Genomic DNA, 23,596 nt, shown 5'->3' with positions numbered 1-23,596 from the left:
AATTTCCTTTGCCAAAATATCATGTGCTTCTTTCGGTCAGTCCCTCGTCAGTAATGGGCTGCCATAAATTGAAGATTTAGAGCACAGCAAAGGAGGGGGCTGGGAGCTCTGGGGGCGGCAAGGAGGAAGAGGAAGGGGTCTGACCTGTTGATTAAAGCAGTGATTAGAATAGAATGGGTGTGGAAGAGAGCAGCGGCCTCCAAATTATACCTGCCTGGGCAGGGGCTTCACACACCAACTCTGAGCCTCACAGCAATACCAGGTATCTCTGCATGAGGACTCTGAGGCTCAGAAGGGTGAAGGGGCCTGGCTGAGCTCACACTGCATGTGAGTGGCCAAGCTGGCCTGCTGATCTGGGCCTGACTGCAAAGCCCTGTGTGTGTGTGGTCTCTAGACAGAGTCTCTGCATTAACAATGCTGTCTGAGGACACCAGATGGGCAGATCTGGAGGAGCCAAGACCTGGAACTCAACACAGGGGCAAGTGCTGGGGAGATGGACCTGGCACTGGTGCAATTACAGGGAGCCCAGCCAGAAGGCTAGACAGTGGCAGGTGACAAGTGGTGTCTGGTGGGCCCCTGCTGCCAGGAGAGCCCTGCTCTAGAAGCCATGGCCTGCCATGCAGCAGGTGGGAGGCAGTGGCTGAGAAGGCGGGCCATATCCGCAGTCAGCATGAGGCCCAGGTGGGAGCTAGGGGCCAAGCTCTGCTTCCTGGAGGCATGAGTCCCCACCCGTATGTACACAGCCTCCCACAGCTTCAGGAAGCCCACAGCCACCAGGGCTCAGCAAACTCAGGAGCAAACTCACTTCCCCACACCCATTTCCTCCTCTGTCCCAGCTCCCACCTGCTGTTCCTCCATCCAGATCTCTCTGGCTTCACATCAAAGTTGCAGTGAGCTATGACGGTGCCACTGCAAGATCCTTTTCTATTTTGAGCTGTTCAGATTTAAGAAACTCTCTTTATGAAACTTTATAAATAACAGTAGGGAGTTTCTGCTTATAAAACAAATGTATATAAATATAGCCTATTAATTCTCCTGTATATATATATATATGTACATGGGCAGGCATGAATTTTTCTCTCAATTGGGGATCGCACTAGTAGTTCCTTTTTGTAGGCTACTGTGTAGCATACTGTGTTCCTTTTTGTAGCATACTGTGAAGTGTCCATGTGTGGAGGCCTCATGGCGGGATTGCACGGTTCTTCAGAACACAGGCCTGGATTTCAGACCCTGGCTCTATCACTCATCAGATTTGTAACTGAGCAAGTTACTCGCCTCTCTGAGCCTTGGTTTCTGCATTGGTAGAACAGGGATAATAGTACCTATCCACGCAGGTCTGATGAGAGGACTGAGGGAGGGCACATAAAAAGCTTAGAAGGCGGCCTGGGACAACAGTGAATGCTCAATGAGCATCAGACATTAGGATTGCTGTTGTTCTTGACCTCATGGCTGACTCCAGCCCCCTAACCCCCACCTCGTACCCCGCATCCTATAGCTGGATCCCAGCCTCCACCCTGAGTGCTAACCTGGGTCTCCCAGGGTGACCTTGGGTTATCTGACTACTGAGTGGCATCCAGTGGGATTTCTGAGAGGTTCTTCCCTGCATTCTCGGTGACGTGAGGAATGAGAGGAATTAGAAGAGGGGAAAGGAAGAGGGAAAAGGTGAAGAAATGGCTATGATTGAGCCAGACCCTGCAAACCTGGCCCTGGATCTTCTCAAGTCTCCATTGCCCATAGGCCTCCTCCCCTGTGTCCGCGCCCGAGGTTTCCCCCTGAGTTGGTATCACAGGATGTGATGTGGCCCCGGGGAGAGAACATTAGTGTGGCTGCCCTCATATGGCCAGGATGGGTGAGGATCAAGTCATAACCACCCCTCCAGGGAGCTGCTAATACTTAGGGCCATGGCTTGGGACTCCTAGTGCTCACTGGCCTTGAGGGGGGCCCACTGACTTTCAAGTGTGGATATGGATGTGGATATGGGACCAGGGTTGCTATGGGACAGTGGGCTCAGCTCTGGGCTCTGGGATCCACAGGAGATGAACAACTACCGGCGGGCCATGCAGAAAATGGCAGAGGACATCCTGTCTCTGCAGAGACAGGCCAGCATCCTGGAAGGAGAGAACCGCATACTGAGGAGTCGCCTGGCCCAGCAGGGGGAGGAAGAGGAGCAGGGCAAAGCCAGTGAGGCCCAGAACATGGGTGAGGATGTGCAGGCCACCAAGGGCACCCGGGCTTCTGCCTGGGCCCAGGCTCCAGGTTGTGCAACAGGGTGGCGGGGTGCTTTTCCCAGATGTGCATGCAGCTGGACTCTGGCAAATAGGAGCCCCTCGCCCACAGACACTCACACAGTCCCTGCCCAGCTGGGTCCCCTCAGGGATGGGAAACAGAGAATCCAGTCCTGTCCCAAGCCCTGGGGCCGAGGGTATCTGCCTTCCTGCTACTGACCATGCTGACTTGAGCTGGGAGAGGCTTCCTCCCTGAGCCGGCTCCCCAACCCACCTAACAGTGTCCATGAAGCAGAAACTGCTGCTGAGTGAGCTGGATATGAAGAAACTGAGGGACAGGGTGCAGCATTTGCAGAATGAGCTGATTCGAGTGAGCTGGGGCTTGTGGGGTCAGAGGGGAGGGAGCTATGGTGGGGAGCATCTGGGTGAGAAGAGTCTGGGAGGAGAAGGGAGAACAGGCACAGAGGGAATGGAGGCAAAAAAGAAAGGGGACCAGCCCGGTGGAGGACTCAGCAGAGGCGCCGAGGTGGACCGTCAGGGCCAAGGTGGACTCCCAGGCACCCATTCTCTCCCCTTCTCTCCTCCCCCATCTCACAGAAGAATGATCGAGAGAAGGAGCTGCTCCTTCTGTATCAGGCCCAGCAGCCACAGGCTGCTCTGCTGAAGCAGTACCAGGGCAAGCTGCAGAAGATGAAGGCGCTGGAGGAGACCGTGCAGCACCAGGAAAAGGCAGGTAGCAGAGGGGCTGCCCCCGGGGCCCACTGATGATGGCAGAGTAGGGAGCCCCTGGGCCAGCCCAGCCTCTGCTCTGCTCTCCAGGTGATCGAGAAGATGGAGCGGGTGCTGGAGGACAGGCTACAGGACAGGAGCAAGCTCCCTCCTCCGAACAGGCAGCAGGGAAAGCCCTACACGGGTGGGTCCACACCCTGATGTGATCAACTCCCCAGTTTCTGCCCCACACCTGGAGGCCCTGCCTTCCTGGAGCCTCTCAGCTTCAGGAGAACCTGTGAAGAGGTCCTCTGCACTCAGTTATGTCTGTGGGCCTGGGAGACCCAGGATTGCACTGCTCCCTTCCTCATTCAGGCGCCTCATCTAGAGATCCCCTGAGCTCCCTCCTTCCCTGGAAGCCCCTCAGAACACAATCGGGATGCAGTGTGAGCCAGGCTAGAAAGAGGCTGGACCTCCAGAGGAGAGCCCTGCAGACTAGCACAGAAGAGAGGGCCTTCCCCAGAAGAAGGGGCAATGCTTCCCAGCTCCTAACCCCAGGATCCGTAGAATTCTTTCCCCATATCTCCAAAGATTCTGCCTCTGCAAAGCAAACAAACAAAAATATTTTGATTAAATCAATGATTTGAGACCAGTCGTGATGGTTCGTGCCTATAATCCCAGCACTTTGGGAGGCCGAGATGGGCAGGTCACTTGAGGTCAGGAGTTCGAGACCAGCCTGGCCAATACGGTGAAACCCCACCTCTACTAAAAATACAAAAATTAGCCGGGCATGGTGATGGGCACCTATAATCCCAGCTACTTGGGAGGCTGAGGCAGGAGAATCACTTGAGCCCGGGAGGCAGAAGTTGCAGTAAGCCAAGATTGTGCCACTGTACCCTAGTCTGGGTGACAGAGGGAGACTCCGTCTCAAAATAAATAATAATTTCCCTGAGCCTGCCTGTGCAACCTCACCCAGGGCCCCTGTGTGCCAAGCCCTGTGCTTAGTCTTCACTGCTGAGGGTTTCAGGCGCAGGAGGGTGGTTTTCAGGGGCCTTTAGAAAGCAATGAAAGCTGGGCTGGCCTTTCAGGAAGCCTGAGTTCATTCAGGAGTCTGGATGAGACTGAGAAGGCAACCTAGGGAGGGAAAACAGCCAGATCAAAGGCCCAGGGAGTGAGAAGAATTCCAGGAATGGAGAAGGAAGAGAGAGAGGTGAGGAGCTAAAATACACCGAAGACAAATGAGTTAGAGAGAACGTTGGGGTCAGGTTTGAGAGAGCCTAGAAGGACAGCCTGTGTGCACCTGATCCCACTGGCAGTAGGGAACCATTGAAGGGTTGGGAGCAGAGGGGAGGAGTGAAGCAAAAGGCTGGGGCAGATCAGGACAGGGATATGGGAGGCAGGAGAGCCCATCTCACCAACATCTGTGGCCATGTCTCTAGGCTTCCCTGTGCTCTCAGCCTCTGGCCTTCCCTTGGGTTCTACGGGAGAGAACCTGCCAGTTGAACTTTACTCAGTGCTGCTGGCAGAAAACGTGAAGCTGCGGGTGGAGCTGGATAAGAACCGCCACCAACCAGCCCCCATCATTCTGCAGCAACAGGCCCTGCCGGTAAGAGGCCCTTGACCTGGGTCTGCCTGTGCCGGTCACTGGGTGCCTGGAAACCACCCATGGTACAACCCAAGTTGAAGATCAAGACCAAGAGCTAGGCTTCCCAGGGTCTCCAGTCTGCCTGGAGGCTCCTGGAATTAGCTCTCAGGCCTTGGTCTTTTTCTCCTGGGGAATGTGTGTACCCGAACACCTCACCTTTAACCTCATCTAGCATCCCAGGAGAAAGCAAGCCCCTTGTTGACCCTTAGCCCCTGAACCCTGACCCCTCTGTCACCTGGCTGGCCTCCACCTGGACCCTACACAGGCCTCTCAAAACTCCCTTCTGGAGCATTCCCTGGTCTTGGTGCAGCCTTGGAGAGCCCTTTTCCATCCCAGGTGGACCCCGGGGAGTTGGGAGCAGGAGGAGACGTGGCAGAGAGGCTGCGAGAGACTCATGGCCCAGGCCACTCAGAGTGCACAGAGACCCTGCCCGCACAGGTGGGTGGCCCCAGGGCCCAGAAATGCCCAGGCCCTGCTCCACCTCTGAGGCTGCTTCAGGGCACCGTTGCTTTACATAAACCCCAAAGCAGAACACTTGGAATCACAGAAGATTGGGCAGGGCGGGGGCACAGGACTTGCCGGAGGTGAGTTCTGTTGAAAGCACACCTGACACGTGGACATCCAGGAAAAGTGTGAGTGATGAGGTCAACCGCTTCACAGCTTCTTCACTTCACTCAGAGACTCCCAGTGCAGTAATTATAGCGGGCTCCCTAATGCATTTTACATTAAAAAAAAAGTTGTGTCAAAACTTCATATTCCCAAAATCTGTGTGAGAAACAGCGGTGAAAAAAGCACATGCCAGACCCTGTTCTGTATTTCCAGAAGAGGGTTTGGCCCAAGTCTGATGCTCTGCCTTGAGAGCTCAGTCTGAGCTCAGGCCTGACTGGTTTCTTCCTCAATACTGTACGGTTTCCCGAGTTCACACTGCCACAGCCCCCAGCTTGGGCCAAATGTGAGTTTGTGCTTTGCCCACAGGATCTCCTCCCTGGTACTTCAGAGAAGTTCAACCTCCTGGCCAAGCTGGAACGCGCTCAGAGCCGGATCCTGTCCCTGGAAAGCCAGGTAGGTGAGATGCAGGAGTTGATGAGGCTGGACCAAGCTCACCACACAGCCTGTAACCAGGGCTCAGCGTGTGAGCAGGGTCTAGGCTCAATCTATGACCAGGATCAAGGCTTAGTGTGCAGCTAGGGTCAGGGTTCAGTGTGCAACCAGGGTCAGGGTTCAGTGTGCAACCAGGGTTAGGTTCCATCTGTGACCAGAGTCAAGGCTCAGTGTGTGACCAAGGTCAGGCTCTGTCTATGACCAGAATCAGGGATCAGTGTGGACTCAGGATCAGGGCTCAGTATATTGTTGAAATGTTCATCTGTGTCTTGGTCAGGCTGCCTGCCTGTTTGGCCCCCTCACCCTCACCCCGTCACCCCTGAGGTCTCGGGAAGGTGTTAAGCCCACATGGCCCAGAGCTTTGCTTTCTGCCTGGACAGCAGGCTCAGGCCCTGGTTGTCCTGGCCATCAGGGATTAGCCCTGCTGCCTATGGTCCTCCAATTGTCCCCCTCTGTGTTTGCAGTTAGAGGACTCAGCTCGACGCTGGGGACGAGAGAAGCAGGATCTGGCCATGCGGCTGCAGGAGCAAGAAAAAGGTTTCAGGCACCCCTCGAACTCCATCATCATAGAACAGCCCGTGAGTGACCCCCCTGGAGTAGCTTCTGGGGGTTCAGGTGGTGGATCAGGAAGCCACCTCACCCCCAAAGTCACTGGGCCCTGAGAAAAGCCATCGTGGGGCCAATTCCAGGGCTGAGAGTCAGGAGTCCTAGGCTCCCATTCCTGCTCCATTACCAACCGAAGGCTCGGCCTTAATTCCCCCACCTGTCTGAGGGGAACAGAAAACCCTGCCAAGACTGTCCCTTCCCCCATGGGGTGCTGTGAAACTCAAGGAGATAACTGTGGATGAGGGGCCATGCAGGCATCTCCGGGATGCCCTGACACTGAGTGTGCTTTAGGACTGGCTGTGCTCATGGGCAGAGTAGCTTATGGCCCCACATCCCTGACTCCATAGAGCGTAAGATTCTCAAATTAGTACACCCTTCTTAGATAGCCATGATGTAGGCTCCATTTTGCCAACTTCCCAAGAACAAACAGGCCTGCTCACAACTGCCCCTCAAGTTCAACCCTGGGACCGCCCAGCCCCGCAACGCAAAGACCCTGACTTCTCCTGCTCCTGAGCCATTTATGCTTTGCCCATGGCCAGAGGCTCAGCAGCAGCTCCTGGGAAAGGCCTGGAAAGGATGAGGGAACAGCCAAGGAACAAAGGCAACCTTTGCACACTCACCTGAGCCCTGGGGACTCCTGGAGAAATTAGGTGTCACCTGCTGTGGCAAAATGAGTTTAGAAATCTTTGAGAGGTCATGGCCCACTGGGTTCTGGATACTCTGAGGCCTGGTTTATCAGGCAATATGCCCTTGAGCAGGTCACCCCCTGGGAATGGGGGGTACTCATGTGCCCCACTTTGCACACCACAGACTGCCGTCACCCACTCCACGGACCTCAAGCAGCCCTCAAATCTGGAGCCCCTGCTGCCCAGCTCAGACACTAAGCTCAACAAGCCCTCGAACCCCCAGGAGGAGACCGCTAACTCTCAGCAGACCTGAGCCCCAGAGCAGGCCTTCTTCCCTGTGTGCTGGGAAGGAATCTCATCCCCGCCACCTAAAAATGACTTTATTAAATGTTGTAGCTCTGTGAGCATTTGCCTCTTTCCTGGAGCAGGGAAGCCTTGGGGCCCTGCTTCCTCCTCCTAGACCCCACTCTGAGCCTGGGCCTTCTGCTGCAGCCGTACAGCCTCTCGCCTGCCCCAGGAGCCAGCATCTTTGGAAAGCCAAGGGCCACAGTGGACCCAGGAGGGTGGAGAGAAGAGGCCTTCCAAAGCAGGGGCCAGGGAGACGGGCCCTTTCCAGACCCCAAGAAGAAGCAAGGCCACCAGAGACCAGTTCTGTTGGGAGATATGAGGGAGGCTTGTCGTTTTCATCTGCCCCAAAACATCTATCGTGTCTGACATTCCTTCTTTCAAGTTTGGTTTGTCTGTCTCTTGGAAAGGGAAAGACTTGAAGACTTGAAGCCTTCCTGTGGCAGTCATGTATCATTGTGAAATACTCCATTAAGCCACTAGGCTGAGCTGGCAATGATGTGTCCAAATGTAGCCAGGGGCAGGAGAGCAGATTAAGCCAGGGGAAGGAGGCACCCACTGGGAGTCAAGAGACTCGGGTTCTGGGGGCAAGCATGCTGTGTGACTTCAAGGGACCCAAGCAACCTCTCTGGGCTTCAGTTTCCCCATCTATTCCATGCACAGCTTGACCTCTTTGGCTGTAAGACTCTTTCCAGCTATAACATTTCTGAGTCAAAGCTGACTCAGGACCAAAGAAGAAAAAGGACACAGAAAGGAGACACAAAGACAACAGGGAAGAGGATTGTGTGATGGGGAAAGCAGAAGGGCTCCAAGAGTGGATCCAGATCCTGCAGCTTCGTGTAGGAGAGGCCAGGCCAGCTGGACCACTGGCCTCCGCTGGACTAGCTCCCGCACCTGCCTGCAGGACTTAGACTTGGATAGCCAAGGGCCAAGAGGAATCAGGTCAGGAGTTGTGAGACCCCAAGGGATTAGGGGGCAGAAATCAAGACCAGTGTCATTCAGTCCAAATAACAAACCAGCGGCTCTGCTGCAGAATAGTCTCCCCATCTCCCGCCCTTGGATGAGGGGGCACAAGCCCCCAGAGCAAGAACATGAGGCCTGGAGCAAGCCCAGAGGAGGCCCAGGAAGGGTAGAGGAAGCAGGCTGGCCTCTCGTCCCCTGTCAGCCACCTCACACCAGCCCTTCAGTAGCAGGGGTTCTCACCCACAGGTCTTGGCCTTAGCCATGCCCAGGACTCTGGCTGGGCCTTGGCAGGACGTCCTCATGCCCCACAGGGAACTCCCACCCAGGGTTCACCCAAGCAGAGCCCTGTGCAAGCCTTTCCCCTGTGGGACAGTTCCACTCAGAAAGGCAGTACTGGCCTACCCTTCTTGGGGCCACCCCATTCTCTCCACAGAACTCCCCAGTTCTCCTTTGCCCCTCTGCCTGACGCTTCTGTAACTCCTGGCACAGTGACAGTTGCCTCCCTTCCTCTGCCCCACTCTGCCTCACCCCTTGCCCCAGGGAGCCTGGAGTTGATTCTGCTGGCTCCTGAGCTGCCATGGGTGAGGGGGTCCCAGCAGAGGTGGCTTCAAGTGTGGCTGCTTGTGGTCTCCCGAGCATGCCCCAGATCCTGCTTTAACCCAGGGAGCATCTTCAGAGGAGTGATGAACACCTGTGAGTCTGGTGGAATGCAAGACACCACATGGTTCAGCTGTTTATTGTCTCCATGGAGTGGGTGAAGAGGAGTGGCCCAGCTGAGCTGAGGAAGGTGACCACTGAGAACCCATTCTACCTGCTCAGCAGGCTGGGCAGAAAGGGGCAGGGCTGGGGACAGAGGACTGAAGATGTAGAGCCCCCATGGACCCCACTCCCTGGGCCTTCCTCCCATGTGGCTGCAGGCCATCCTCTCCGATCACTCCTGGGTTGCTTCCTGGTTAAAGGGCCAGAAGGTGAAGGAGATGGGCTTTTCAGGCATCAGGATGAGGTTGAATGTGGTGCCCACATCGCTGAGATGTTGGATTTCAACTCTGAAGTTCTCCAGCATCTGAGAAAGGCAGATGGTAGGTTTAGGGGAGGGCAGTGGAGGATCTGTCTCCCTAACCAGACCCATTCACCCATAGGCAGTGACTGGGGAGTGTGATTTGAGGAGTTCCAAGGAGTTAACTACCAGCTCCTGGTGTAACCCTGGACAGTGCCTGATAATGCACCCTTAGTGCTGCATTCCCTTGATTTAGGCCTAGACCTTAACTTGTCTACAAACCTCTGCCCTATCCCATCCCATCACCACCATGCAGAATGGATGCCCAAGGCATCAGTGGGTGATGTGTGGCTGAACCTGAAAGCGGGGGCAGCAGGGAATTGTGGGAGAGAGCGAAAGCAAGTAACTGGAGGTAGATGTGCCCCAGCCCTGACCTCCTTGGGCTCTGGACAGAGATGGGAGGAGGAAGGTTGGTGCCCTCATTAGGGCCAGGGCCAGCCCAGGGTGCCTAGATGTCCCCAGCTTGACTCACATTGATGAGGAAGATGGTCATCTCTAGCTCGGCGATCCGCCGTCCCAGACACTGCCGCACACCCCAGCCAAAGCCCAAGTTCCGGAAGTAGGTAACGTTCTTGTCTTTGCTCAGCCATCGGGTTGGGTCAAAATTTTCCGGGTCGAAGAAGAAGGTGGGCTCTCGGCCCAGAGCATAGATGGCCACCTGCACCAGTGTCTGGGGCAAGGTGATCAGAGGTCTGAGTAAGCCCCACCTCCCCACAGCCCTGAGCAAAAAACCCCCTTCCCCAGTCCCCTGCCCTCTCACCACCACTCCTACTCCCCAGCATGGCTGCCTGGCTCTCCAGGGCAGTACATTCTGCCCATTGTGCAGCCTGAACAAGGCCCCGCCCCTCTGTGATCCTTACCTACCAAATGGGGATGGCTGAAGACACAAGGCTAGGGTGATTGTCCCACCCTTTCCTCAGACCCAGGCAAACCATGAAGTCTCCCTCCTAATTATGGGTTCCAATAACATCCTAGAGGTCACCACCCACCATGCCCACCACCTCTGCCCTTCACTCAGACTTGGACTGTGGCCATCGAGGGCCCCACCAGGGCCCCAGCACTACCCTCTGTCTACAGTTCCAGCCTGTCCCAGCCCTCTCTGACTGGCAGAGCCCGCAGCCTGCTGGCTGCACCTACCTTGGCAGGAATCATGTAACCTCGAAGAACCAAGTCATTTACGAGATATCTCTGCAGGGTCACGGAGATGGGGTGAAGTCTGCGGAAGGAGGGCACTCAGAAGCTAATGGACCCAAAGGCTAGACACAGCCTCCAGAGCCCCACATCCTGAGATGTGTGGCATCTCAGCCCCAGCTGCAGCAGCCTGGGAGGATCTGGGGGTAGGGCCCTGGCTCTATTTCTTTCTCCTCCAGACTTTTCACTTCTTGCTTCCAACCTCCTCCACCAGCCCATCCTCGTAACCCTTTCCCCCTGCCCAGGGATTAGAGTTGGGGCGGCATGGGTGGATGTGGGCTTGCCTCAGTGTCTCCTTGATGCTGGCTTTCAGGAGGGGGACCAGCTGCAGCATCGTGGCCATGTCTCCCTGGGCCTGGCGCCGCGCAGCCAAGACCTCTGCCCGCAGCATATCCTGCACCTTCAGGTTGCGTGCCATCTCGTACAAGTGCCACTGCAGGGTCATGGACGTCTGGTGGGGAGTAGGGCATACAGAAGACCAGGAGACCCTGTCACTCCAGGGCCCCTTGAGGTCCTTGACCCCATGCTAAATTTTCATTTCCAAGAACCTCTTTCTCCTCCCATCCCGATCCCTGTCTCCAAGAAAATCCTCTGCAAAAGCAAAACACATTCCATTGTCTAAAAGGCAAATGTCCAAGAAGCCTTTCTTGCTGGCCAGGCAGGAATGTTCAGGGCAGCACTTGTCCCGGCCCTCGTCCCTCATGTCACCATGAGCCCCAGCGAGTAGAGTGTCAACTACACAGCCAGTGCCTTCTTCCAAAGAATTCCAGAGGCCCTTAGAGGCCAAATCCTTCTGTAATGATTGCACTACAGACTGACTGCCATCCTTTTTGAAATGCCTTGTTGCCTGGCGCGGTGGCTCAAGCCTGTAATCCCAGCACTTTGGGAGGCCGAGACAGGCGGATCACGAGGTCAGGAGATCAAGACCATCCTGGCTAACACGGTGAAACCCTGTCTCTACTAAAAAATACAAAAAACTAGCCAGGCGAGGTGGCGGGTGCCTATAGTCCCAGCTACTCGGGAGGCTGAGGCAGGAGAATGGCGTGAACCCGGGAGACGGAGCTTGCAGTGAGCTGAGATCCGGCCACTGCACTCCAGCCCAGGCGACAGAGCAAGACTCCGTCTCAAAAAAAAAGAAATGCCTTGTTAAACAACCACCCCTCTTTCCAATAGAACTTCCTAAAACCTTAGCATTCACCTATAGCAGCATGGCTTCAAGTAAGAGGCTGAAACCGGACCGGATGTTTCCTATCAGTGTTGCAATTAGTGTGTGCTGTGTGTTGAAATTAATTAGCTAATCTCAACATAAGACACAGACTGTGACCACTAGCCCTTCACCAGATATCTGAATGACCCTCGTCAGACCCCACAGTCCCAGATTCCTCAGTGATGACAAACCAGGCCCATTTGGGACTCCAGCCTGGAGCAGCCCTCCCTGCTGGGGACTAGGACATGGGTTGCCGACACATTATCTTACCAAGGATCATATTTTTGTCCAACAGACTTAGACACCCTCCCCCCTTCTCCTGGCAGGGGCAACAATGACAAGCTGTGAGGTAACATTTCTTAAGCACATATTATATGGCAGGCAGGGTCCTAAGCTGTTTACATATGTTACCCCGTTTAATACTCACAAACAACACTCTAAGGTATGTTACCATCATCCCCCTTTTTCAGATGAGGAAACTGAAACAACACACAGCTCCTTCTCAGCTTAAAATCCTTGCCTGGTTCCCCAGAGCCTCCAGATGAAACGCAGAGGCTCAGGTCTGAGCCACAGGGCCCCTCAACACCTGCCTGCTGCTCCCCCATCCCCTACTCCCCACCTCTCTCTCCAACATCCACCTAATGTTCCAGCTACATGGAGTGGCACACAGCCCCTGAAGCCCAGAAGTCTTCCCCATGCTAGATTCTCTTCCTGGAATTCCCTTTCCCACCTAAGAAGCAAAGATGTGCTCCCTCTGCAAGACTCTAATCGAATGTGTGTATTCATCTCAGTACTGCCAAGGCCTGCCATAGGGAGGTACTTGGGATTTAATAAGTTAGTTAACTATGTTACTAGCTGTGTGACCTTGACCAAGTTATTTAACCTCTCTGTGCTCCCCGCATCTGAAAAAGGGGGATGATGGTAACATACCTTAGAGTGTTGTCTGTGAGTATTAAACGAGGTAACATATGTAAACAGCTTAGGACCCTGCCTGCCATAGTTTATGCTTAATAAATGTTACCTCACAGTAATTGTTTCTTTGGTGCCGGTGAGTGATTTTTGAAGATCTCTTCTACACAATAGACAATGAACTATGTTTAAGGTATGCTCAAAGGCCCCATCTGCAGCCTGTCTCAAGAACTGAAACTCCTTCACCAGAGTGTAACACAGATACAATACCTGGGAACGAAAGTGATTCACCCCGGGGCTTGACATGTGCTTCTCCCTAGTCCTGAAATGCTATTCCTTCTCTCTCCTCCTGGCAACAGCCTGCAAGACACGCCCATTGAATTTTAACTCCTCTGTGGAGCCTTCTCCGTGTCCTTCACGGCCACGTTAGCCACTCCCTGCCTCTCAGCTTTGTCAGTGGCGGGTGCTTGCCTCTGTCACTGCAGTATGCTATTCTTCCATTCCCATTGCTGCCTCCCTGTTATAGGCTGAGCTGTATACCCCGTCCCAAAATTCATCTGCTGAAGACCTAACCCTCAGAACTTCAGAATGTGACTATATTTGGAGATAGAACCTTTAAAGATTTTAAAGTAAAATGAAGTCCTTGAGGAGGATCCTAATCCAGTTCTGATTAGTGTCCTCATGAGGAGAGACAATTCTGACACAGACACGGAGGGAAGGCCATGCGAGACAGAGGGAGAAGATGGCCATCTACAAGCCAAAGAGAGAGGCCTTAGAATGCACCAAGCCTGCCAACATCTTGACCTTGAACTTCCAGCCTCCAGAACTGTGAGAAAATAAATGGCTGTTGTTTAAATCTCCCAGCCAATGGGATTTTGTTACCCTAGCAAACTAGTACACCCCTCCGCTCTGAGCCATGCGAGGACATCTGAGGTCTCCTGTATTCTTTTTGAGATGGAGTCTCGCACTATCGCCTGGGCTGGAGTGCAGTGGCGCGATCTCGGCTCACCACAATTTCTGCCTCCCGGGTTCAAGCGATTCTCCTGCCTCAGCCTCCCGAGTAGCTGGGATTACAGGTGCCCACCACCAGGCCCAGCTAATTTTTTGTATTTTTAGTAGACATGGGGTTTCACTATGTTGGCCAGGCTGGTCTCGAACTTCTGACCTCATGATCCGCCCACCTCAGCCTCCCAAAGTGCTGGGATTACAGGTGTGAGCCACTGCACCCGGCCAGGACTGATCATTCTTAATATCCGGAAAAAGAAGTTTCTAGGGTGCCATGCTGCTATGGAAAGAGCACAGGGGATGCCTCTGGGCGTTGGGGGTACCGTAGGGTACTGAGGGCTGGGCCGGGAAGGAGGAAGGACAACAAGAAGATCCTGGACGGCAGAGCCCACAGCAAATGCCCCGGCCTCCCAATGTTTCTGGGCTCCTGCCTGCTTCCCCGGATTTGAGCAAGTGTGTTCTCCACCAGGAGCTGGGGACATTGTCCTCCATCAGCAGGGTTCTGACAGAGCTAGCCTCCAGAGGGGACCTCCTCCTGTAGAGACTCCACGTAAAGCCTGGACCTCGCCACCATGCCCGGCCACTCCTCTCTCACAGGCAAAGAAAAATGGCTGATCAGTCTCAAATCATACCCAGGGTGACTTGACTGTGACCTCACCACCCTAGGAGATTAGCGCTTTGGAAATGGAGGCAAGGAGGAAGACTATCCTACATGAGTAGGAACACCTTGAACAACAGGGTTTCAGACAACGAGGGGCCTGGTGGGGAAGGGGCACGTGGGCACAGAGGGGAACAAGGTGCTGCCCCTACAGCCACCTTACCGTGTCCACCCCTCCTGCCAGCATCTCTGTGACATTGGCCTTGATGTCCTCGAAGGACATCTTGCTGTCTCCCAGGAGTCTGTAGAGGATGCCACGGTAATCATGGTGAACATTTCCTTTCTGTCTCAATTCCCAGTGGAAGTTCTCGGTGTATATGTCAGCTGTGGGGCAGGAGGAAAGAAAAAAGAGTGAAGTTCCCTGCAGGCGGCCGGGAAGGAGGGCAGTCTGTGATGAAAGGTGGCACCAAGGGCCTGGCAATTCCAGAGCCCTGTGCTGCTTAGGCGGCCGTTTACTGAGCACTTACTCTGTGTGTTAAGCCCTTTATATCTGTTTTTTCATCGAATTCTTGGGGTATGTGACATCATTCCCATTTTACAGATAACAGAGGTGCAGAGAGATAGTCACTTGCCCAAGGTCACACGGGCGTAAGGGGCAGAGGTGGGATTTGACTCTGCCATACCCTGACCAGCCTTCTCCACCTCTCCCACCCAAGTCCCTGTCATCCAGCACAGCAGTGGCTCAGACACTAGCCCTTCACCCAAAGGAGCATGAGCTCCTTTGAAGAAGATCACAGACGTCTTTGCTCCTTTTTCCAGAAAAAATCTAATAATCCCCAACAGTCAGCCTTCCATCCGCCATTCCCGGGGTCCCAGGGTCTTCCTGACACCCATGCCCGCCCACCACAGTGTGGGTTTCCTATAGGTCAAGTCAGCGCCCATTGACATAGCTTGGGACCAAGGAGCCGGCTGAGGCCTGGGACTCCAAGGAGGAGAGCACAGCCAGAGGAGCCCTCACCTTTACTGAAAATCACGTCCCATGCAGCCACATGGTCCTTCCAGGTCTTGGTCCTGAACAGACGGAATAGGTCTGGGGGAAGGTTGAGCATGGGGACGCTGGTGTGGAACATCTGGTAGATGGCATCAATGAACCGCTGGGCCTCGGGGTTCACTACTTCCTCCAGCATCCCCTGGCGCTCCCCAAAAATGACGTTAGTGATGGCTGCAGGGAGAGGCAGAGGCTGAGGAGCCATTTCCAACGGGGCCATCTGAGAGCCACAACTCCCAGGGACTCCTCCACCTTCACCTCTCTCAGCACAAAGGACCTCTTGCCCCTACCCTCAGCCTCCTTCAGTGAACAGAGGCCTGAGTCCTAATGGGCTAAGATGCAAGGCTGAGAAAGCTGACCTCTGGCAGCCACACAGGTCCTGCAGAGGGGCATGTGGAGGACCTGAAAGGTGGGAAGCAGGGTCTCCGGCAGAGCTGAGAGAGGGCCTAGCCCAGGGTGCAACTGCTCTGCCCACACTTCCACCAAGAGAGATTCCTCATCTGTAATTGGCTAAATTGGCTAAATACTTCCTGAAACTAAGGATCATAAATCCCTGGATAATTAACCATCCAGGACCTAGTCTTGCTGGACCTAAGAAGTTACAACAGCCTCAAGTTTTCCCCACCTACCAGGTGAGGAATTTGAATACTGATTTCCAAAGCTCTGGGTACCCCAAATCTTTTGCTATGACCACACGATCTTCATCAAGCCACAGGGTCTTTTTATGTGCGGTTCCCTCTGCCTATACTGCCTGACTTCCTTACCCCATCTAGGTAATTCCTACAGATTCTTCAATGCCTACCTCAGATTAACCACTGAACTCTCCTCTACCCTACCAGACTCCAAAGGTCTACAGCCCAGGAGGTGGAGACTTGCAGAATGAAGGTCCAAGCCAAGCTCTGGCTTTGGAGGATGGTGGCAATAGGGACCTGTATTTTGGGGACCCCTGCTCCTACAGCACAAATCTTAGATGAGAGAGAATGCCAGATGAGAGAACCCCAGAGCAAGGGGTCTCACTCTGTTTCCCAGGGTGGTCTTAAATTGCCTCTGAGTAGCAAGCAGTGGAGGATATGATCAGTGGCTCATCCCAGAAGCCTGTCTCGATGCCTCTGCAGGGTCTGTGCTGAACCTCAAGGTAAGAGAGTAAACACTGAGTCCTCCCACCCCCATGCCCACTGCCAGCCAGGTGCAAGCCCCTTACACTCAAAGGCAAAGCGGAACAGGTCATCACTGATGTCCCCTGAGAAATTTCCGGAGCCTGCTTTCTTGATGCGCCTGTGCAGGACACTGACGAAGTCCCGAGACACTGCATCCAACAGGGGCAAAAAGTTCTTGGTGGTCTCTGGAGCCATCACCTCCTGGTTCAGGGCCACCCGGTCTTTCTTCCAGGCTGCTGACTTCCTGAGAAAACATGGGCCCACAAGCCCTCATGGTCACAGACCCCAGGCCTGGTGAACACAGAGGGGGCTGACTCAGTTTTCCCAGGAAGCTGAGTCACAGCTCACAACATCCAGCACTCCCACCAGGGCCTCTGCCCTCACCTCTCCCAGCACCCTCGGCCTCTCACCTCCTCCCTGCTCTGCCTGACTAAGAGAAGAGAAAGGAAAAAAGAAAGTGAAGGGGAACAAAACTCCAACTCCCCTGCACTCCCTCTGCTGAGAACCAGGAACTGATATTCTTAGAACCCTTTGCGTAACTTTCAGTCTCTCCAGTCTTTGCCTTAGCTGCAGGCATGCCTTCCATGCCACCCCTACTTCCTCCTGGCCAGTGCTCACCTTTGACACTCCAGGGCCCCTCTATATAACATTTTCTGACTCTTGCACAAACAAAACTGAGCAGCTTCTCCTCCTCTGCACCCCCAACACATCCCATTACTCACTTCTGTTGGGGGACCTCAGGTGCCCAGAACTGGGTTGGTCATAATAAACCTTAATTCATGGCACACTCTTGAAATTCATCAATCCATGCAAAGTCCTCTTCATGACTTAGGGGTGTTTTGTTGATAAGGATGTTATCATAAACTTACTACCTACCATAGAAACTAGGAACTTGACAGTAACTTACACTTGCCCTCCTGGTTCTTCCACACCCTTCATTCCCTTCTAAGGAGACCACCCACCAGAATCCCTTGTTGTCATTTGTGTCTAATTTTATCTGTTCTCCATTTATTCCCAAAAGGTACTATTACAAAATATACACTTGTGTTTAACTTCTTTCAAAACACTGTCGGTTGGGCACGGTGGCTCACGCCTGTAATCCCAGCACTTTGGGAGGCTGAGGCAGGTGGATCACCTGAGGTCAGGAGTTTGAGACCAGCCTGGCAAACATGGTGAAACCCCATCTCTACTGAAAATACAAAAATTAGCTGGGCATGGTGGCGGGTGTCTATGATTCCAGCTACTCAGGAGGCTGAGGCAAGAGAATCACTTGAACCCAGGAGACGGAGGTTGGAGTGAGCCAAGATCGCACCATTGCACTCCAGCCTGGGTGACAGAGCAAGACTCCACCTCAAAAAAAAAGAAAAGAAAAGAAAAGCTGTCATACTTTGTCAGACTTGCTTTTTTCACTTAGTTGTACCGTTCTAAGTATCATCTGTATTGCTGTGGGAGACTGGGTCCCTTCATTTTGACTGGTGTGTACCACAATTCACTCACTTACAATCCTATTGGGCATTTCAGTAGCTTTCTGGTTTTTAATATCATGAACAGTACTACTGCAAACATTCTACTACACATTCCCCAAAGCAGGGATACTCTTTGGAGTATATCCCTGAAATCAAACTGCTATGTCACAGGTATCAAATATTCCATTTCAGGAGAAAATGTCCAAGCATTTTCCAAAGTAGTGGCTCCAGTTTACACTCCCACCAGCAATAGATGAGAGCCCCAGTTGCTCTGTAGCTTCACCCACACTTGATATGGTTACATTTTACCTTTTCTTTTTTTTTTTTGAGACAGGATCCGGCTCTGTCACCCAGCCTGGAGTGCAGTGGTGCAATCTCTCCTCACAGCAACCTCTGCTTCCTGGGCTCAAGTAGTTCTCTGACCTCAGCCTCCCAAGTAGCTGGGAACACAGGCATGTGCCACCGCATCGGCTAATTTTTTATTTTTTACTTTTTGTAGAGACGGGGTCTCACTGTGTTGCCTAGGGTGGTCTTGAACTCCTGAGCTCAAGAAATCTGTCCGCTTTGGCCTCCCAAAGTGCTGGGATTACAGGCATGAGCCACTGCGCCCTGCCCTGCATTTTACATTTTTGATGGGGTGAGTGTGGTGGCTCATGCCTATAATCCTAGCACTTTGGGAGGCTGAAGTGGGAGGATTGCTTGAGCCCAGAAGTTCGAGACCAACCTGAGCAACATGGCGAAATCCCATCTGTACTAAAAATGTAAAAATTGACTGGGTGTGGTCACGCACCTGTAATCCCAGCTACTCGGGAGGCTGAGGTGGGAGGATCACCTGTGCCAGGGAGGCAGAGGCTGCAGTGAGCCATGATCAAACCACTGCACTCTAGCCTGGGTGACACAATGAGACCCCATCTCAAAAAAAAAAAAAATTATGAACAATTTGGTAGAAAACGGTATCCACTACACTTAAATACACCGATCTGTCCCCACGTAGGAAAATGTCTCACTGCCCCTTTAGCCTGTATGGGACTCACGGTGGCAGGTCCCTGCTCTACTTGTCACTGTATCTCCAGTTCCTGGCACAAGTCCTGACTCATCGAGGATGCTCAGTAAGGTGGGACTCAGGGAGCAAACCAACAGTGAGAACTTTGCCAGATCTTTAATTATTCATTAGGATCTTCAGCATGACCATTTCCCTGAAGGCTGGCAGAGCAATTCATCATCATCATCATCATCATCACCATCATTTGTTTTAGGGAGGTAGGAAAATGACGGGAATTCACCTAGAGGCCCTGCTAGGAGGCACAGGGCAAGCCTGGCCTCAGCCTCTCACCCCCAGCCTCTGCCCTCTCCACAGCTTCCCACCACCTCCCTCCAGTCCCTGGGAGATGGCCCAGGACTCACTTCAACAGGACTCCTATGGGTCTCTGGTAATATTGGTGATAGGCGACCCAGGGCGGGATGAGGAATCGTTCTGGGTTGGGGCCCTCGGACTTAAAGAGAAGGGCCACATCTTCAGGGTCGATGACATAAACCGACTCCACGTTGCCGAGCTTCTCCCTGGAGGGGTGGGGGAGAGGGGCTGATGGAAGGATCCAAGGAGAGCTATGGATACAGGCTCAGCACAGCTGCCTCACAGTTCCACAACTTGCTGACTGTGGGACCTGAGTCAAGGCCCTTAACCCCTCTGAGTCTGTTTCCTCTTCTGTAAAATGGAGACAAATACAGTACCTGTCTCAGAGCGTTGCTGAAGGACAAGATGATAGGAAGTATATGGATGTGACCTTTGTTAAACATTCTACAAGTGACAGCTTTATGATCACTGTTTCTGCTGTCCCACAGCACATCCCCAGGGCTAGTCCAAAGCCCACCCCAGAGACTTCCATGGACCAGCAAGTCCTCCGCTCCTCGCACATTCTTCCTTTGTCCACACCCACAGCAGCCCCAGCTTCTCACCCATCCACAGAGCTCAGAACCATGGCACACGTTCATGTCACTGCTAGAGTGACTCACTATAGCTTGCAAGGTAGGCCATATTCCAGGCCAAATCCCTGTCAGACTCTACAACTGAAATTCAGGGAGTGGGCCACCCTGCCCCTAAGAGTCAGCGGTCACCCAACAACACACTTTGTCTGTATTAAAATAAAACTTCAGTAAAACATCAGGCCCCAACATACAGGCAGGGGAGAAGGGCTTGCAAATCACTTTGCAGACAGTCTCTATTAAATACAACTGGGTTTTTGTTGTTATTGTTGTTTTGAGACAGGGTCTCTGTTAACCAGGCTGGAGTGCAGTGGTATCATCACGACTCACTGCAGCCCTGACCTCCCAGGCTCAAGCGATCCTCTCACCTCAGCCCAGCCAAGTAACTGGGACTACAGGCACCACCAGGCCTTGCTAATTTTTGTGTTTTTTGTAGAGATGAGGTTTTGCCATGTTGCCCAGGCTGGTCTCAAACTCCTGGGCTCAAGAGATCCTCCCATCTCAGCCTCCCAAAGTGCTGGGATGGCAGGTGTGAGCCACTGTGCCTAGCCAAATACAACTGTGACATATGACTGGTGTTCTTACATGAAGAGATGAGGACACAGACACACACAGAGGAAAGACCATGTCAACACACGGGGAGAAGATGGCATCTAAGTCCAAGGAGAAAGGCCTCAGAAGAAAGCAAGCAACTCAGCCAAAACCTTGATCTCTGACTTCTAGTTTCCAGAACTGCCAGAAAATTCTGTTGTTTAAGCAAAAAATAAGAAATAAAAATACAACTACTAAAAAACAACAGAAAATTCCACTTCTTGCTTGCCTCTGCCTTTTGTCTAAGAAAATTTAAGATAGGCCGGGCGCGGTGGCTCAAGCCTGTAATCCCAGCACTTTGGGAGGCCGAGACGAGCGGATCGCGAGGTCAGGAGATCGAGACCATCCTGGCTAACATGGTGAAACCCCGTCTCTACTAAAAAATACAAAAAACTAGCCGGGTGCGGTAGCGGGCGCCTGTAGTCCCAGCTACTCGGGAGGCTGAGGCAGGAGAATGGCGTAAACCCGGGAGGCGGAGCTTGCAGTGAGCTGAGATCCGGCCACTGCACTCCAGTCTGGGCGAGCGAGCGAGACTCCGCCTCAAAAAAAAAAAAAAAAAAAGAAAATTTAAATTTAAGATATACTTTTAGGCAAAATATCATAAAAACATACAGATACAAGCCAAGTGTGCTCACATGTGTACACGTTTTCTCTGTCTCTCTCTCTCTCCCCTCATAGTACTTCTTTAACCACTGAGCCAGAAAGCCTGGGCCTACCTTCACGAGTCTCAGGCCTTCACTTGTTCTGTGGCCTCCCAGAAAATCCTCTCAGTGTTTTTCCAGCTACCACATGTCTTTGCACTAACTAGCTCCATACCCCTAACCCAGTTCAGCCAAGCCCTCGAACTGCTACTATCATGATCAATTCCACTTCTGGGAACCTAGCCCAAGGCAATGATCTGACATCGGCAACGATGCTTGATGGATGAGGATGTCCATTGCAGCCTCATGTCTAACAGCAAAAAGTCAAGAGTAGGTTGTATGTTCACTTTAAGAACCAGCTGAAAAAAAAAAGTCCATACTGTGGACTACTATGCTGCCTTTTAAAATTATATTAGAGGCCAGGCACAGTGGCTGTCATCCCAGGACTCTGGGAGGCCGAGGAGGGAGAGGGAGGATCACTTGAGCCCAGGAATTCAAGACTACAGTGAGCTATGAAGGCACCACTGTACTCCACCCTGGGAGACAGAGAAAGACCCTGTTTCAAAAAAAAAAAATATTAATGCGATAGATCAAGAAAAAGGAAGAAGATACAAATAAACGAAATGGGATCTTTCCCCAGAAAAGTCTGAGGACCACTGAACAGCACTTTCTCTTAAATTAAAAAATAAAATAATTCTATATTACAGAGAGAAAAAAGGAAAGAATTCCTTGATATATTGTTGTGAGACAACACAAGCAGCATATATAGTATATTCACATACTTAATGATACTTAAATCAATTGGAATTTATTGTATCTGACTTCAATTTTTCATTAGTGTTTCTCTGTATTTTCTGAATTGCTCTATATAAAACAAGAACAGCCTTTGTGTTAGGAAAAAAACCCCACAAACATTGTGTTTTAAATCCCTCACGTTTATTCAGAAGTTTATTGTTTATTAGCTATAAGTTCAAGTATAATGACACACAGAGCTGGAGGTCAGACAATTCCAGTTCCCGCCATGGCTTTGCTCTCATGAGTTGTGTGACATTGACAAGACCCTTCTTCTCACTGGGCCTTGGTTTCCCCATCTGTAAAATGGGGAAATAATAACACCAACTACAGACTACAGGGACATGTTGCAAGATTCAGATGGAAGTGACTCAGAAAACACAAAGGTGCTGCAGGAACATAGGGTCTGGGGGCAGGGACATAAGGCCAATTCACACCTGAGCTGTGACAGGAAATATCCTCTCCATAGGGCCATGCTGTAAATGACTTTGTAACTTTACTTCATCCTCTCCATTTACATAAGGCATACCGAATTAATCAGTGGAATACTCTAAGGGGTATTTAAACTCCCAAGAATTATGTAAAGGGGCACTTGAGCTCCTATGCTCAAGTGTGGGCACTGTGGAGTGCACTTTCATGTTCAATAAATCCCTTCATCCCTTCCTTGCTTTGTTTGTGCATTTTGTCGAATTCTTTGTTCAAGACACCAAGAACCTGGACACTCTCCACTGGTAACCTATATTTTAGCCAGCCAGCCAGGAGGAAGAGGTAAAGTCTGGGATTCGTTTTTCTCCCTTTCCTTTCTGCTCCATACAGGGCCTGACTCCTCTCTCTTTTCTCTTTTCCGTTCCAACTTGGCACCCTGGCTGGGTAGCGCCTAAACAGGGCAGATTTCTGGCCACGGCCGGTGAAATTAATGGGTTTCCATGTGGAGAAGCAGCCTGACTGCCACGGCCCGGTTCGCTTAAGGGACCTGGGTCTTTTTGATTTTTTTTTTTTTTTTCCTCTCTTTCAGTCTTTCAGCAGCTGTTTCCTAGTAGCTCCTTGGAAATTGAGGCTGGGGTCACTCCCCAGTACTGCCTGAAGGCCTAGGAATGAAAGGGGATAATTGCCCTGCCCCAAAGCGGGAAGGACTTTTTTTTTTTAATCTTTTTTGCCTGTGGTTCCTGATCCCTACATGAGGTGCTGCTCGGAGCAAACTCATACATGTTTCTGGAGGCTTAAACCTTCTTTTCTTATGCTAAATGCTTCCCTTATAGTACTCAACTAGCTAAGGACAAAAAAAAAGCCCACGTACCATCCAGTTCACATTACAGGTCATGGCTATTCTTATAAAGCTCATAGTATGCTCTGGAGGGGAAAACCTGCATGCGATGCCCACCTAAAGCCAGAGATATCTGGTACTCTAAGATTGGACCCCAACCACTCCAAAGAGGATGCTGTTGGCAGAGGTTCTGAGGTCTAGCCCTCCTTAGAATTTTCTCTCACAGTTGCAATGCTGTTTGGAATCTGAAGTTTACTGCTGAATTGGAAAGTGGAATAGCATTGCATGTATCCAGGCTTTTGTGCTGCAGCTCTAAGCAGGGGGCCTGGTTAACACGTGACACCCTCGTTTGAAGTCTTGGGAGGTTTGGCCTTTAAAAATCAAAACTGCCATGCAGACTGCTTTACCCAAAATTTCGGTTCACAGCCTTCATTGGATTTTTTTTTTTTTTTTTTTTTTTTTTTTTTT

At 52.1% G+C, this 23,596-nt stretch overlaps 2 protein-coding genes across 4 annotated transcripts in view; one reads left to right on the top strand and one right to left on the bottom strand.

Moving 5' to 3' along the window:
- Positions 1–7,315, top strand: part of CCDC33 (coiled-coil domain containing 33) — a 100,759-nt gene extending 93,444 nt beyond the window's left edge. The window contains 8 exon segments of the mRNA XM_011932920.1: positions 2,034–2,199; positions 2,507–2,595; positions 2,823–2,954; positions 3,045–3,138; positions 4,373–4,539; positions 5,554–5,640; positions 6,144–6,257; positions 7,096–7,315. Coding sequence (XP_011788310.1) covers positions 2,034–2,199; positions 2,507–2,595; positions 2,823–2,954; positions 3,045–3,138; positions 4,373–4,539; positions 5,554–5,640; positions 6,144–6,257; positions 7,096–7,224 — 978 coding nt within the window. The 3' untranslated portion in view covers positions 7,225–7,315.
- Positions 7,316–8,939: 1,624 nt separating this feature from the next.
- Positions 8,940–23,596, bottom strand: part of LOC105505172 (cholesterol side-chain cleavage enzyme, mitochondrial) — a 30,816-nt gene continuing 16,159 nt past the window's right edge. For 2 of the 3 annotated variants that reach the window (XM_011932917.1, XM_011932918.1), the window contains exons 2-9: positions 19,262–19,417; positions 16,436–16,635; positions 15,205–15,408; positions 14,410–14,570; positions 10,752–10,918; positions 10,414–10,492; positions 9,749–9,946; positions 8,940–9,282 (exon numbers count right to left, since the gene is read on the bottom strand). In XM_011932917.1, the coding sequence (XP_011788307.1) occupies positions 9,151–9,282; positions 9,749–9,946; positions 10,414–10,492; positions 10,752–10,918; positions 14,410–14,570; positions 15,205–15,408; positions 16,436–16,635; positions 19,262–19,417 (1,297 nt within the window). In that variant the 3' untranslated portion in view covers positions 8,940–9,150. The remainder of the gene's footprint in view (positions 9,283–9,748; positions 9,947–10,413; positions 10,493–10,751; positions 10,919–14,409; positions 14,571–15,204; positions 15,409–16,435; positions 16,636–19,261; positions 19,418–23,596) is intronic. The other variant, XM_011932919.1, reaches the window with a different exon arrangement.

Source organism: Colobus angolensis, unplaced genomic scaffold (genome assembly GCF_000951035.1).
Source record: "Colobus angolensis palliatus isolate OR3802 unplaced genomic scaffold, Cang.pa_1.0 Scaffold99, whole genome shotgun sequence".
In the NCBI taxonomy this organism is placed as follows: Eukaryota; Metazoa; Chordata; class Mammalia; order Primates; family Cercopithecidae; genus Colobus; species Colobus angolensis.
Note: the sequence above shows the minus strand (reverse complement) of the source record. Positions and strands in the feature narration are given on the sequence as shown.